This window comes from Larimichthys crocea, chromosome XXII (genome assembly GCF_000972845.2).
Source record: "Larimichthys crocea isolate SSNF chromosome XXII, L_crocea_2.0, whole genome shotgun sequence".
Lineage (NCBI taxonomy): Eukaryota > Metazoa > Chordata > Actinopteri > Sciaenidae > Larimichthys > Larimichthys crocea.
The window spans coordinates 986175-1003310 of record NC_040032.1 but is presented as its reverse complement, the minus strand read 5'-3'; the positions used below and the strand labels follow the sequence as shown (position 1 = coordinate 1003310).

The 17136-nt window shown below is 41.0% G+C and overlaps 1 protein-coding gene across 2 annotated transcripts; it reads right to left on the bottom strand.

Annotated features, from left to right (window-relative positions):
* Positions 1 to 17: 17 nt before the first annotated feature.
* Positions 18 to 13484, bottom strand: coro6 (coronin 6). 2 transcript variants are annotated; one of them, XM_010739518.3, is made up of 11 exons: positions 12920 to 13483; positions 9772 to 9971; positions 6099 to 6221; positions 2975 to 3104; positions 2664 to 2842; positions 2073 to 2192; positions 1870 to 1974; positions 1613 to 1758; positions 1257 to 1314; positions 887 to 1114; positions 18 to 578 (listed from the first exon to the last, which is right to left on the bottom strand). In XM_010739518.3, exons 2-11 carry the CDS (start codon positions 9967 to 9969, stop codon positions 456 to 458), a joined length of 1410 nt encoding a protein of 469 aa, XP_010737820.1. In that variant the 5' UTR covers positions 9970 to 9971; positions 12920 to 13483; the 3' UTR covers positions 18 to 455. The 2 variants fall into 2 exon arrangements, with proteins under 2 accessions (XP_010737820.1, XP_019134119.1); XM_019278574.2 differs by lacking the exon at positions 18 to 578 and adding an exon at positions 617 to 724 and having other exon boundaries at positions 12920 to 13484.
* Positions 13485 to 17136: the final 3652 nt, after the last annotated feature.

The window sequence follows — 17136 nt, the reverse complement described above, 5'->3', positions numbered from 1 at the left end:
TTCTGGCATTTGATTTCTTTTCTTTTTTTTCTACAGCTGTCTTTTTCACACAGCGTAATTAAACAACTCTGTCAACTTTCTTCAGACCTTTAACCCGACTTGCTACCTCACTCCATTTCTGCACTCTTCTCATTCTTTACAAATCACTGTAAAGGTGTACATATTCAAATATTTTGCCAAACAATAAAGGTACATTATGTTAAAACTGAAATGTGGATTATGCAGAATCAGCCACAAAACAATTACATAACTCATGGGTGTTATTTTGTCAATCTGTTGGACCTTCAGTTTGCATTGTCCACATTCATATTCTTACACAATGGTACCTTTAAAGGGGCCACACTGTTTGAGTATTTAGGAGAGTGGTTCCTTGTGAACGAAAGGGAAATGTGTTTCTATAACAATTCTGATTCTGAAATTCAGACCAGTTCTTCAGAAGGTGTGTTTCATGCACATCAGTCGGTGCCATTGGTGTACTGAGAAAGCTTATTCTCCAAGTCACAGATTCTCTTCTCCTGAGACAAAACTGTGGCCTTCAGATTCTGAATCTCCTCCAACAACCTCTCAAGCAACTGAGGCTGGACAGGAGAAGGAAGAAGAAACAGAAGAAGAAAGAAAAAAAGACAGTGACAGGGAGGGGAAAATTAAGGGCAAAGAAAAAGAGGAAAAATAGGTCAAGGACAGTGAGCAACTAGGAAAAGTAAACCAAAAACAAAGAAGGGAGCTTTGGGGGGAAAAAAGTTGTGGGCAGGTACAAATAGAAGACAGATAAACAGAAATGAAACAGAGAGACACATGTTCTTCAGATTACAGACTGCAAAGCTAAAGAAAGTCATTTTTTAAGACATAAAGCTGGCCAAGTGATATAATGCATGACAGAACCTACCGGCAGACTGTTGGTGTCCAGAGTGGACATGCTGCGTCTGGTGGTGGGTCTGGAGTCCAGCACATTCTTCTTTGCCACTTTGAGCTCCCGGCTCTTAGGTGGCACGTAGCCCTCCCTCATGGACACCAGAATTGGATCTTCATCGCGACCATCCAGCCACTCCTCAGGTTCCATGGGGGGCTCAGGTCCTGCTGTGTCTGGGTACAGGTCATCCTGGAAGAGGTCCGACTGTGCAAGAGAGTTGGCAAAGTGAAAGAAAGAAAAGGGAGATTTTGAGGTTTTGTTTTGGAATTTGCTGTGCAGTTCTTGTTTTTGCAGAGTTAATATTCCTGCAGAAGAAGTGCAGAAGTATTGGGTCAGTTGGACTTACTTTTCTTGGCACTGTCATTGTGATGGGCTCACACTTCTTGTCAAGGAGCTTGAATAATCTAAGAGTGAAGAGAGATGAGACGAGAGGAGACACTCATCAGTTGTGCTACAGATACATATCAGTTTAAATTTAGCTAGAGTTAGATAAGTGAAGTTACTGCACTCGGCTGGATAAAACTGCAACTTTGAATATGTTGACTTGTGGTCGAGACAATGAATGGATCATATCTTCAGTGACAGACACTGCAATAACTAGTACATATCTTTGAATTCCATGAACCTGTAGTCTGAAGGGTGATATGCTGACAAATCTATTTTCAGACAACATCACAATTTACTGCATGATCCGTATCTTACCGAGCGATCTCACATTTGGTGACGTCCACGCCTCTCTTAGGCATGAAGCCCATCCCTCTCTGGGGCTCTTTAGTGCTGAAGGTGTTGAGATAGTGGACGTATGGCGGCTCCTCTGTGATCTCAAAGTAACGGATGCTGCTGTCCCCCTACACACACACATACACAGAAACACACACATAAAACATGTCATTATTAAAGATGGAAAGATAGATTTGCACATATTTCTTTGCAGTAGATTTGAATCAATGTCACTGTACCTTTCCACAGAGGTAGACCATGTTCGCGTCTGCATCATAATATGGTAACAACACTCCATTACTTGTGTCCAGCTCCAACAGTGCAATAGGCTCCTCGAAGTTTGTCTGTGGAGAGTAAAAATGGTGAAGAAAGTCAACAATTTTGGGCATGTGTGTTCCTGCGCCTTTTGATATCGAATGAACAGAATGTGAGTGTTTGTTACCGGGTCCCAGAGTCCGAGCTCTCTCTGGCTCATCCTGGTGAATCCTGTGGTGAAGATGTTTCCGTCTCTGGTGAAGATAGCTCTCATTGGCCGGATCCCCTCATGTGGAGCCAGACGTTCCTGTTGGCCAGCGGAGGGACAGACATCACTATGAGAGCTGGCATAGCAGTTTTTGTTTTAAGTTTAAAAGGAAAATTAGATTTATGCCATGTCCTAAAATCCAACATATCTCCACCTAATGATTTATTATTCTGCTTCCATAGCTTAGCTTAGCATAAAGACTGGAATCAGGGGGAAACCGCTAGCATGACTCTGTCCAAAGTAAATCAAATCTGCCCTCTAAAGTAAAACATGTCTGAAAAACATCTCATTTTGTTTTATCTGTACAAAAACTGAAGGAAGATAATTTATTCAAGCTTCATTCATTCAGTTAAAGACATTTTTAAACTTCAGTTTTGGTCTTATATATGACAAGAGGAAGAAAAAAAGATATGCCTCACACTACAATTAATTCTAATATAATGATTATATTAGAATTAATTGTAGTGTGAGGCATATCTTTTTTTTTTCTTTTTTTTTTTACTCACTCACCGCAACCACCTCTCTCTTGCGGGGGTCGCAGACACGCAGACGTCGATCTTTACTGGTGGTGCAAAACAAGCTGCCGTTTCGGTTCCAGCTGATGCTGTAGATGAGGTCTGGGTGGTCGTCCATGGAGATGAGGGGCTCGCCTGTGCCCACGTTCCAGATTATAATCAGGTTATCACTGCCTGGAGGAAGAGCAAAAGACAGAAGTCTGAATGTACTCACACCACGATTACAAACAGCCTTCAGATTGTGAGAAAATTAGTGTGTGTGTGTGTGTGTGTGTGTGTGTGTGTGTGTGGCACCGCGTGTCCTACCCGCAGTGAGTAGTATGTTGCGTGCGGTGGGGTGCCAGGTGACGATGCCGACACGTTTGGAGTGTCCCTCCAAGACCACGACGGGATCAGAGATGGGGCGAGTCAGTGTATGATCCGGGATCTGCCACACCTGGAGAGGAGGGACGAAGGAAAACCAGAACAGTCTGTAAGTCTGTCTGCTGTCACACAAGAAATGTTATCTGTCCAGTAACCAGCGTGTTGTAAATCTAACCCACTGAACCATTTAATCCTCCTGTCATTTTATTTTGTCCTTTACGCCTCTAAAAAATTTGTTGAGGTGCTTGCAACTGAAATTATAAATGATGACTAAGTTGATGTGAACAGTTTAAAGTGTTTGATATATAATCTAAATTACCCATTGGGAAAAATGTATATATAAAAATATAGATATACTGAGTACATACTTAGCTACACATCCACAGCTTAGTCATTTTAATTGGCTAATAAGTTTATACAAACTAATTTCCACACCTGTGTGCAACTCCAACAGGACGCTTACTGAACATGTCCAAAATAGTCATCATCATTCATATTCTGATCTGTTTAGAGGTTTTTTAGTACCTGTACCAGCACACACTGGGTGAGCCAGGAATTTAGAAACATTGATAGCAACCCCTGCACACCCAGTCGAGTGCAAGACATGTTTATTTCTGCTGTGAAGTTGGACATGGGCGCCTCTGGATGTTGAAATGTTCTGTAGCCAGAGGACTTACAGTTTTTAGCACTCCCACACTGGCTTCAGTTCCCAGACACAAAGGCATTTTTTAAAAACACCATGCGTCATTTCTATGTGATGGGAGGATGCAAACTGCCCCACTGGTTGTTTGCACACTCATAAGGACATGACGTCAGTGTCCTCAATGGTAGCTAAGACCCCAACCAATGGTCACAGTGCTTTCCTTGAAATGACATTATATTTTAAAAGCACAGTGACCTGAGCATTTGGTGTTTCATGCTCATGATGATTTCCTCATGGAGGATTCAGGACTGGGCCCCAAAAACACAAACAACAAAACTGACCACACAGTAGGTCATGAGTAGATCCACATATGTTTGAGAAGACACGCACAAATGAATACACACGGCTCTGTTCCCATTGCTCCACACACACACACACACACACACACACACTCATGAACATACTCTTTTCAGACAACACAATGATCCGTCTCTGTGAGCTGAAGAGAATGACATCACAGTCATGGCCTTTCTACAAAACCGCCAAGACTGGACAGCTGCAACTGTCCGTCTGTGTGCTGGACATAAACAAAGCATACACACACACAAAGGCAAACACACAGCACTCAAACAGCATCCCAGCAGCTGCTGTCATCAGAGAAGCAACGATTCAATCATTTGAGCGCACATGGATTCCTGCAATGTCGTTGTGAACAAGTGTGGGCAAATGTGACAACTGTGATGAAGCACAGATACATGCTGAGTCAACGGATGTGGTGTCATCATACAAACCAAAAAATGTTATCATTGACACATGCTGACACACTTGACATACTGCACACACACACACACACAGCTATGTAATGTAACGCAAGGAACATCTTATCTCTGTGAGCAGATTAACAGGCTGAGAAAGATTTCCTGATGTGTGCTGATCGCATTTCCTAGTTGAAGAAGCAGAAAAGATGGTAAATGGACTGTACTTATTTGTACTTATATCCTTTCTAGACTTCCAACCACTCAAACACTTTTTACTCTACATATCTCATTCACCTATTCGTACACTGATGGCACCGGCTGCCATGCAAGGTGCCAACTGCTAACCATACACATCCACACATCAATAACACAGTTCAGGGGTTCAGTATCTGACATTTTGACATGCAGACTGACGGTGGACGACCTGGTCTACCTCCTGAGCCACAGCCACCCTGGAAGATCTAAAACATTGCTGGAGTTGATGAATCAACTGGTCAGCTGACAGAAAAATTAATCATCAGCTATTTTTCTCTTTAATTTCAATCGTCTCATTGATTTCTAAAGCAAAAGATTTCTCTAAACACTCAGCTTCTTCCAGCTCTTCCACTGAGAAGATTTTCCATTTTGTCTGTTTTATATCACTGCAAACTGAATTGGACTCATTGTCATTGGCATTTTATAGACCAAATAATAAATCGATTAAACTGGACAATAGTCTGCAGATTAAAATAAAAGAGAAATAATCACTAAGAAAACAAAGGAGTCCGTTCTAAAATGATTAGAAACTATAGTATATGTTATTTGCATTACTAATAATACATAGGCATAATGTTTTCATATAAACGAATCAGGTTTCCTGTCATGATTAAACTATCTATAGACTATATATGAGTCTAACTATCATCCAGGCCTCACAGTGACCCCTGCTGACTGAAGTCATGAGCTGCAGAGCTGCAGATACTTGCAGTGTGTCACAGCAGGTTTAAAAGAACTGCTAAAGCTTCTGTGTGGATTCAGTCCAAAATTGAACAACAAACAACACTGTAAAGCAGGGTTAGGTCTTATTATGTCACTATCTCATTATTTTGTTAAAAGGCGCTGCAGATTATTTCCTGTTGTTCCTGTAGTGTGAGCTGACAGACAGCAGGTTGAGCAGAACATAACTACCATGGATGGTGATTATTTAAACTGTTCTCTACATCCTGCGCTCTGATGAGAGGATGCTGAATGCAAATTAAGCACTGAATGTAGTTAAGGACTCATACTTACATACTAAGTATGAGTGAGCAGAGAATAGAGAGTCTGACCCCCCCCCCCCCCTTGGAGCAGCAGGATTAGCAGCTGCATTACAATGACGAGGTTGGTTGCAGACAGACAACATCTTCTGACTAACTTATCAAGACTGAAAGATGACAAGCAGACTGATGAAGAGATAGAGATGGGGCAGACCAGGTGGGTGGACAGTCAGGCAGGTAGATACACTGATACCTTGACTGATTCCTTTCGCTCATTTAACAGGCAGGCAGGCAGGCAGCCGTGACGAACTCAGGCTGTGATGACCTCCATGACTATGATCTGAGTCACTGAACAACAAACTCCCCCACATGCAGTTTCAACTTCTCCCTCCTACTCAGAGCTTTTTTCTCCACAGACACAGTCTCATTACCATCGCAGTACAGTCCTCCGAGCAGCTGGCCAGGATGTTGTCGTCATGGGGGCACCAGTCTATATCAAGGACAGGTCCGGAGTGGCCGTTGACCAGCGGATAGTTCTTATCCACACGACCTGTCTGCAACACAGAACAGCAGTGACACACAAAGTTGAGTTGATGTAAAAAATAAAATAAAAAACAAATGCCAAGAAATGTAGGTTGAAAACAGACTCCAAGTGAAAGGTTATTTATATTTGAGTATTTTTATGGACTCCTTGTCCATACTGACTTAAGGTGTGATCATTTTCTTAACTACTGTTTTCAAGATTAAGAATAAATCTCCAACCATCCAACATGAACAAAAAGTCTGTGTAAAGTAAGAATAAATGTGTTCTGAGTTTGTCAGACCAAAGAAGAAAGTGTTATTAACTATTCAGCCAAATTTGAATAATAAAAAATATAGACAAGTTTATTAAATTAGGTGTTAAAATCTGGTAAAAATTAATTCTTAGCTCCAGGACTGTGGGGGCATGTCCTCTGAATGTGCTGAAGACACACCCACTCGTCAGAGCAGTCAGGCAGCCATTTTGAAGTGACTGAAACGTGTCAGATGAGTTCAGAAAATGACATGACTAACTTTGAAACACTGAGTGAGATGAATTCATCTCTATCTCTCTGCTCGGGGTGCAGGGGAATGCTCAGGGTGGCCTCAACGTGTCATCGAGCCACCCTTTAAGGACCGCCCACAAAATCCTGGACTGAAAACTGGTGAAAAACTGTTTCAACCTCTAAGTCCACATTTCACTAATATATCGTTCAAAGTCTTTCACATGTTTTTTTTTTTTTTTTACAATATATTTAATGTATTTTGAAAGAAATCTCAGAATTGCCTTTACACAGACTTTAAAGTGCTCTGGAACAAAATGGAAGTTTTAACAACTACAACATCAATATCTGGGCAAACTCCTTCATCTGCTGATGCAGACAATGTAATACGAATAAAATATGGACCTTGTGGTGAGAGTACTACTAGTCGGAACAGATGGCCATCCACCATGAGCCAAGCCAACCAAGTTTTTCCTCGTCAACATCGCAAGTGCTTGCTTATGGTGGGAATTGTTGTGTTGCTTTAAATAATATTATAAATAGTAATCTAGACCTAGTCAAAATGACATGTTGAGGTGGAGTCAATGAAATTCTGTTGAAATAACCTTTGTTGTTCCCATTACTGGACAAAAAATACTGTTAGGCCTCTGTCGATCCTCCACCTCTTGGCCATCACATCCATTGAGTTTGTTCCTTTTTGTGTCCCATTAAGCACAGTGCACACAGCAGACTTGTTATTTAGAAATATACAATAACGTGAGCACAGTATAAATGAAAACATTTGTTTTGACACATGGTCCCTCTATAAGTGAGGCCACAAGATTAGATGATAATGCATGATCCTTATTATACAAGTGGTGCCTTGGAGAAGTTTGGTCTGAGAGGATTTGTAATGTACACAGGCTCAAATGTGTCAAAACCTTCAGAATTTAACCGAAACCATGCAGCTTCATAGTGGACAGACATTTTGCTAGAACACTAACTAAAATCATAAAGTCACTTTCAGATTATTCCATGTTTTTCTGTTTGTATTGTGTGAACATCAACTTTTGAGATATTGCTCCCTCCAGTCCACACACACACACTCACTCACAAAACACACCCCAAGAGAGGTGTATTTATAACTGAGTGACGAGGCGTTGAAAGGGGAGTTTTTCTTGTGGCCTGTTGGGGACCCGGAGGGGGGAGTTGGAGGATGGAGAGCACGTTGGTGTGTATTAATAGCATGTCTGTTCACCATGACTCCAGTATATAATCACATCCATTTCACCATGCCCCCAAAACTCTGTTACTCTTCTTTCTCTTTGTCACTATTTAATGCTGACATTCTGATCAATCTTAGCAGTAATGACTTCATTACACTCCTCAAATTCTAAATAATTTATTTGAAAAAATGAATTATTCCAATCTCCATTTTCAACAATGACCATAATTATAGGCTCCAGATACCAGCATTTTACAATATTCTTAAAAAACTACAGTGTTTTTCTGACTGAAGTCAATTCTTGTAATGCTGGACTGTGATTGGCAGTTGGTGTTAGCAGTCTGGCTCAAATGAAAGCTGCTGCGTGGAGGCATCTCACAGGTCAACTAAATTGCTGCAGACTTGGCTGATTACACAGTAGTTATTTGGAGGAGCTGCGAAAAACCACGAAAAATGAATATATCTGCATGTAATAACTAAAAACCTTCCTGCAGATGACTGTTTTTATCAAACCAGAACCATCAGTATTCTAATTAACTGAGGTACACACTGGATTAGCACGCACAAGTTTAGTTTTGTCTTTCTGATGTCCATCGTTTATTTTAAGGTGATGTTGTTATCATCACGAGGCTTCACACCACGCTGAAGCGTCGCAGCTTTAAACGTCTGATCTGTCATGACCTGTTGCTTTTCCTGTCGCTGCATTTCTGTTTTAGTAATTACTCTGTCCTCCCCAACGGGACAGCTAGAGGAATATTCTATCCTCTGTTGTCAGAAGGAAAACATGCTAAAATCAAACTGAACATATTAAACTAAAATAAGCAATATTTCTAAAACCAACAGCTTTCAACAGCCTCCCAACTGTATGAACCATTGCACTGCTGACACCATGACTTGGCAGTAATCAGCTTTGTTTTCTGAATTACATTTACCTTCAAGGCCTCAGAGGATGAGACTTGAGGTCACAGGAATGATTTGACTCCAGTATAGAGCAGCTTGCCAAAGGCTTTCAGAGTCCTTTTCTTCACCTTCCTTGTTACATCCTGCTGATTATGCAACATCAGTCCTTTTATAGCCACCTATGGTTAACATTACAAAGCATTCAGTCACTGGGACGAGCCTCCAAAAAGAATACTGATGCAATCACTATTTTATTTTTTTTAAACTCTCAAACAGGAAGAGGACATCTGACCTTCATTCTGCCATGTGTCATGTGTCTTTATGAGGCTGTACTAAACTTATAATGTGATGCTTTGAGATAAATGTCAGCATGCTCGTATGCTCACAGTGACGATGCTAACACACTTATATTGGAAATCTAGCTAATAGTCAACCTTATGATGTCACTAGAGGCCATATGATTCATCCTCTGGGGACTGTGAATATACTACATTTAATGACAACTCATGTCTTATTAGCTAAGATATTTCAGCGACAGACAGACATGCCATCATCAATCTTCCCCGAAGTACAACTTATTCCTCCCACAGTTTCATTTACAATCTGCAGCAGAATACATTCTATACATACTTCTTTCTTTAATGTAACTTATTGGAGCACCAACTTCCCTGTCTATTGAGCACATGGAGTACTCAATTTAGATTTAAGAGAAAGAAGAAGAAACATATAAAAATAGTTAAATATGATATATTAGGTACAATGAGCACAAGTACTACCAATTAAAGCATCGAGAACCCCCCAAAATGTTCAGTGTGTAAGTGTTTCCTGCAGATATGATCACATCTTTGCACAGTTTTTTTGTTTTTTTTGGAAAATCCACATTTAGTGTCATCTTCAGAGGCACTCATGTCATGGACAATCTGTTGTGTTTGCACCCTCAGCAGCCCACGAATGTTTCCCCTTGTTGACCTTACTGACCTGAGAGAGAGGCAGGACCAGGAACGCTCCTCCTCCACTGGATTCAACGATGACCGCCAGGAACTTTGGGTTGACTGCACAGAAGGAGCTGTCCCATGTCACCTTAGAAACACGAATGTCATCATACGCCTGCTCAGCCTTCACCATCTGGCCAAAGACGTGGCGAAACTTACTCTGCCGCACGATGCTGCGACTCATGGCTGCAGCAAGCAGAGAAAGGTAAGAGGAGGTAAAGATGAAGTAAGAAAAAGGTGAAAAGGAAGAGGAAGAAGAGGAGGGGATGGAAAGGGGGATAAAAAGATGACTATCAGAAGAAAATACTTTTCTTTTAAGACTTCCATCAAGACAGTTTTATTCGAGCTCATCCACAGACGTAATTAAAGACTACATCAGAGCCTGTCATCCCAAAACTGCCTTCTCTGCACTCTGTACCTTATATTCTTTATATCTATACACAGTCTGTCCTTGTCTTTGTCATTGAGGCAGCTTGTTTTTATGAACGTTTTCTTTGCTGAACATTAAGAATCACTTAATGAACAGTTTTCTGCTGCTGTCAGTCAAATTGAAGGTTGAAGATGACTAATTTCTGTGGCTTAGGTGCTTTCAAGCTTTCTATTTTGGTTCCATCACTTAGTTTGTTTTTTTTAATATTCACATCAAGAGTCATAAAAAGCAGATTCTATTTATGTCATGGATGAGCAAGGACTGAATCTTTTCCATTTTCTTTGCTCATAATCAGGCAGCTGATTGGCCTTTTGAAGGCCCTGCAAATCTTTTCATTCTCTTTTCTATACAGGAGTGATGGGATCCTACATGAACACACTCTTTTCTGTCAAAGTTAGAATATTTCTGGGTATTTCTTTCTTTGCTCGTCTCACTGGTCTGAAGTTGGTGGAACGAAAAAAAACGTCATAGTATGTCACGAGTATTGAGAACAGTTGATGGATTGTTACTGTCACTGTTGATCAAACTGGATCAAACCGACAAAGGGTTTTGAGTCAGATGTTGTTTTTCTACTTTAATGTTGCATACTTAGTCAGGAATGTATGATGTTGGAAAGAAATACTTTGAATTGAAGCCAAGCTTGAAATAACCCTTTCTTTTATAAGCTTTTCTGTGATTAATGAACTCTGTAATGTGTTTTTAGGCTATTTGTTGACTGACAACTTGCTGTTCTGCGGCTGTCCCGGGCACCGGGCCAGAGCGACTGTAATCCTCCGTAACACAGGAGATATTCTATAACAGTGCCTGCCATCAGTGCAGATATTAATAGTTGATTGTCCCACCAAACACTATGTGATGGCCACACATCAAAGACAAACACTAAGACACAGAGAACAGATAAAAGGCCGAGAGTAAACTTAATAAATGACAGATGGGATCCCAGCGTTACATTCACTCACACCCATGTGATACAATCCCTATGAGAATATGTATTTATCTAGCATACACTCTCTGACTGCACCGGCTTACATAAGGCCAAAACTAAAAACCCACATCTAGAAGTAGGCCTGCATCAGTCCCTGAAGACCAGAGTTCTTCCTCTTGTGTGGTGGATGATCATAAACTCAAACAGTCTGTTCCTTGACTAAAATAAAACCATCAAGATCACCAGCTGACAAGGGTCCAGTTCCATTTCTGTAGAAATTTGTCATATTACCAAGAGTGTGACATAAAGTCACCCAAATCCTGCTGTCATCACAGCTTTCAGTGATGAGTTTTAATTTAATATATATATAATACATGTAGCCCAGAACTTAACCCACAGACAAAGACACATGACTCAACCAGGCTGATGAGAGGACAGGAGCTCCTGCTTCTTTCCTGGAAGCTCTCTGTTATCAAGAGATTTACATTCCAGTGTCCACTTCAGGCAGGCCAGCTGTGAGGCATCTCAGGACAAACACAATATCACACATGCTATTTTTGTTATTGATTCTGTGTCGGAGATTTGTTGGTAGTAACATTATTTTATGCAATATTAATATGTTTCTTCTACACTTAGAATAGAATCCCACATCACCTACACGTCTTACTCTGATTTCAATTTTCTGAAGCATTTGATAAAAGTAATCATTATTTATTTATTTTGCATACCTTATCTTCTCATCTGAACATGGAAACACACTGATCATGGTGTGTTTCAGGAAAGAGCTTGAAAAATGATCACGAGCCTTAAAAACTGTGCCAGAGACAGAGCAGATCTAAAAACTTTACTGAAGTGTGACTGTGTTTTCCCATATACAGTAAAACACATTCAAAACCTTTATTTACACAACACTGTAAGAGAATTTAGACAGAATAAAGTAGCACTTCATATCAGAGACTGTTAATTAGACAGTAAAACACTGTCATTTTTATTTCACTGTCATGCTTTGGCAGCTCTGCATCGTAACATCTACAGACATTTTAAAATATGGAATAAAAGGCCAGCCTTATGTGTGAACTCAACAGTACTAAAATCATTTTACCTTAATAATATATAAGCTTATACCTAAAACTCTGGCAACCACAGCTGACAGTTTTTTTTTGGAAAGTAGAAATCTGTGACGTGCTTTGAAAATGAAGTTGCAACATCTCCGGAATGCTCCTTTAATTCTGCCTCGGGTTCATGAGATGGCCCTTCTCTGTCGCGCATGGCACGGCTTTGGAGAGTCGAGACAGAGCAAAAGAATGACACTGCCACTTTCCTAATATAGACATGACAAACTGCACTGTCCCACCCGGGCCAGCCGCTCCTCCCACCCGCCAGCCTCATCCTAAATAGTCCCAGAATGAAGGCAACGCACTGTTTGGCGCTTTGTCGCCACTGAACGGGACAGTTCATTTAAAACACAGCCTACATGGACGCACACAAACACGAGAAGACAGGCGGTCAGGGGCACAGAGGGTGTGAGGGGGGGGGGTTAGTATGGGACAACGTGCTCCTTAAAGTAGCCCACAGCTGCCAGGCACGACTCAAGATCTGCTCCGTCCACAGGAGGGGGGAGAAAGTGCACAATCACAATGTACCGAGCCTGTCTCTGTCCTTAGCATTTCCAAAAGGCAGAGACGCGCTCGCTCTTCTCCAGCAGTGCAGTAAAGAAGCTGACGCACCTCTCACCCACTGCAGCACCGACACTGACACACATTAAGACCCACAGCTCACCTCAGGTTTTGGGGAGACCCCTCTTCCCTGGACAACTCTCACGGTTTTTGTCGTACAAGCCTGTGCCTCCTCCTCCTCCTCCTCCTCCTCCTCCTCCTTCTGTTGCTCTTTATTCCTTTCAATGATAATTCCCCGCGATCCGGCGTCCGGGAGTCGGTGCGGACTTTCTGAGGAGACGCAATGGACAACTGCGTGACGCTTTTCGGCAGGGAAAGAGAGAGGGGGAGAGTACCCGGGCAGAGCTGGGAGAGAGGAGGGTGTGGGTGGGTGTAGGGTGGTGGTGCCGTCTATTTTGGAACAAGCTCAGTCAGTACAGGGAAACGTGACGCGCGCCGGGTACAGAGGGCCAGCGCGTCCCCGGGGGTCAGTGTCACAACTGGTGGCCTCTAACAGACCAATCGTGAATTACAAGGACAGAGGAGCATTGGACAGGTAAATAAACACACACAGGTAACCTGACCTGCTTTCTAGTGCTCCACGTTAACCCCTTCAGCCCCATGGATCCAAGATGGCAAAACAATCCAGTGCTGAAGGTGGCCAAAGAGCACCTGGAGCCGGAGAAGAGCTGCTGGTTTGCAGAGAGAGGGATGGAAACAAAAATGAACATTAAAAATAAAAATAGAAAAATTCAGATTCCAGCCTGTTGAATTAACCAGGTCAGTCACAACTACATCTCTCACACATATTTACTGCATGTACTATTCCGCTTTACATTTGTGGTGTGCTCATGGTGAACTGCAATAGTTCTCTGCCTGTCATTCATTTGGTTCACACTGTTAAAACAACAGACTGTTAATGGAACTGCAAACATGAAACAATGTGCACTATATGCATGCACACTTTGCACCTATTGTCTCTGCTGCTACTTCATTTGATCCAATATCTACTATTCTACTCTGAATAAAGTCATACTGCATATATCTATATGTAGCACATGTACATACATATTGTCTGTTCTGTTTCTTGTATTGTTTTGTCTGAACATACTGCCTTATGTGCAGTGTCAGCACTTTATGAAGCTCTTGTTGTATTTTATGAATGAAGGCCTCATTTCATTTTCTGACAACAGAAGTATGAGGTTCTTCACCAAAAAACTTGATTTTAGTCTAATCTGCTACAGGACCACAGGACATTCTCCCTGAAGGAGTTTGGCTTCCTTGCGTATGTTTTGGCAAACTCTAATCAGTTTTTAATGTTTCTGTGTCAGCAGCAGGGTCTGCTGCTGACACAGAAACATGGTGGAGGTTCACTGATGTTTTGGGGTTGCTTTGCTGCTTCAGCCACAGGATGTCTTGACTGTGTGCATGGCATTATGAAATCTGAAGGATACCAAAGAATTCTGGGCTGCAATAGAGGACTCAGTGTCAGCTGAAGAAAACACCAAAAATGGTTGAAGACAAAGAGTTCTGGAGAGTTCTGGAGTGGCCAGCAATTAATCCAGATCCAAATCCCGGAGTGCACCTGTGGAAAGATCTCAGAACTCATCAAACCTGACAGACCTGGAGCAGTCGGCAAAAGAGGGGTCCACTACAGATCTAATACAGAGGAGAAAAAACCTCACTGATTGATTTGAGTTTTCTTCCAAAGGTGTGTTACCAGATATTAATCTGAGGCTGCCAACAACTTTGTCCAGTCTATGTTTAGAGTTTTGTGTAAAATATAATTTATAACTTTTAATTATATTTTAAATTTGATTCATGAGAATACCAAATGTAATTGCAACATATTTTGGGAGAAGTAGTGCATTATGTGACAGAAGATTTTTGCCAATATTTTTTGCAATGACTGTAGCACCATGGTCACTGGCAAAACCTCCATGTTTCACGTTTCACTGTCTACTGTGTATATGGTTAATATGACAATAAAGCACACTTTACTGGACATGACATATACTAATATACTGTAACAAAAATGCTGCAATTTGCTCCTGCCTTAATTTTCCTGAACTAAAGTAACCTCAGTAAGATACACAGTTACACAGTAGAACTTGTCAAACCTTTCTTGGTTTGTTGCCCCACATTACACACTACATCCTCTTATGTCTTATGTCCACCTGGACACAGTTTCTTCAAACTGTCGGTATTCATTACATCCAGTACAAACTGTAGTGTATATATAGAAAGTATAGTAGAAGCCCTGTAACCAACTGTAATAAAAACTGTAATATGTACACCAACTGCTACTTATAGCTGTCTACTAATAGCTGATATAGAAATTAAAGCTGATAGCTGACAGCATATTTCCGTACATATTTGCAAGTTTTCCCAAAGCTTCACTTCTAGACATAAATATGACAAAAACTGGAGTTGTCTTACAAACTGCTTGACAACAAATTCAGTAGTTGATGGTCCATGCAGCCAGGTGGCGCTCAACTCCAGCCCCTTCTAGCTTCCTCCTCAGCAGTGATGGCTGTATTGTGCTTCAACACAATCCTCACAGTGCCTCCAAAGTTTGTGTATGAGAGGGATCAGTGCAGGGTGTAGACGACTGCATCATCCACCCCAATGTCTGGTTAGTAGGTGAACTGTAGATTTGGGCTCATCAGAGTTTTGAAGTGGGTCAGAGAGATTCTCTTCATGGTCTTCATCAGGTGAGAAGTATTCTAAGTATTACAAAGATTTAATTTAAAGTATTAATTATGCAGACAAATACTCAGGTACAAGTTGAATTTGTACTCAAGTGCAGTACTTGAGTAAATGTTCTACTAGCCTGACAGATACACATCCATCATTTGCACACATCTTGTGGACATCTTGTTTGTCAGCAGAAATAACAATGAGGATCTTTAGGTTGAACCCTGCTACAGAGAACAGGAAGAGGACACTTTGGACCTGTGCACGTCCGGCTGATTCCAATATATGTGTATGTATATTACTGAAGGTCTTTTCATCTTTTATTAGTTGTATTAGTTAACATACTGGGGCTGTGCTGTGTCACCTTGTTGCTGTCAATCAAGAAAGGGGTCAAGCTCTTCACTGCACTGTCACTTAGAGCTTAGTGAAATCCTTCAGAGACGTGCATCCTGCTGATGGGACTGAAGGAGGAAAGACGAATAGGTCCAAGGAATGACCTTCTAACATGACTCCACTCTGAACTCTGACCCTTTACAGAGCAGGAAATCTATGCCATATATGGAGTGGTGAACTGAAGATACCTACGACTTTAATTACTGCTTCTGGGTTTACCAGCAGTGACAGCTATCGGCCTAACAGGAAGCTTTTCTCTCTAATTATATAGTTTATGATGTTTCCATGTGTTGTGATGACATTTATAGGAGAGCAGTTAGGCTGCATTGTTGGTAAGATATGCACGTTGCTCTGGTTTTGTGTGTATGTGACAAATCCAAATGTAACAATTCAAATGTCGTCTTGCAAACTGAAATAACTCAGTTGGAACTTTATTTCTGTTTAGCTCACACTAGCAGCTAAAAATGAAACCTTGATATGACACCAAATCTACCACAGAACAACTTTCTTTATTATAACTTGAGTTATGATTTTGGCTGTTATTTTTTGTTGATGTGGCTGGACCTTTAAGAAAAAAAATCACTTCCAGAAAAGACTCACCTCGTATAAAAAAAACACCAGGATGCTAAACTAACCAAAGAAATAAAGATGTGTTACCACATTCAATGTGAATGTGCATCTCTGACACATTTACATGTACTGTATGTAGAAGAGCTGAAATGTACGGAAGCCCTAAAGCGCTCATACATACATACATTTTCTTTGTGATAACGAATTAATTTCACTCAAGATAACGATATAATTCATTTTAGATCTCAATTTAATGAGTCCAATGTGATAGTGAGAGAGTTTATGTCTGGCTGGCCTGATGATGACTGATGGATCTGTCATTGCTACACTGAATGTTTCCCTTCGTTTTCTCCAGATACCGTATTAATTAATTATGTCATTAACTCAAGAAAACAAAGTCTCAATATCATGAGAAAATGATCCTGTTATCTCGGGATAACAACATTTATTTCAAGATAATGACATAAATCACTCAAGATCTCCAGAAAACAGAGGAAATAAAATGTATGAATGTATGACCACGTAGGGCTTCCAGAGTAAGGATTAATGATTCGAATAATTGAACTGAATTGAATCTGGACTCTGTCTGCTTCAGATAACAGTAAACTGAAGATCTGCGGGTAGAACTGCTAAATGTCTAAAACTTCAAACATACTGTCATCATCTTCTGTTTGAAGCCTG

Bases quoted from the DNA above. Each gene is read 5' to 3' on its own strand.
- coro6 (XM_010739518.3), bottom strand. From the start codon at position 9,969: ATGAGTCGCAGCATCGTGCGGCAGAGTAAGTTTCGCCACGTCTTTGGC. The intron at 2,843-2,974 runs GTAGGACACGCG...CTCTTCCTCCAG, and splicing joins CAACATACTACTCACTGCGG to GCAGTGATAACCTGATTATA. The intron at 1,115-1,256 runs GTAAGTCCAACT...TCTCTTGCACAG, and splicing joins CAATGACAGTGCCAAGAAAA to TCGGACCTCTTCCAGGATGA.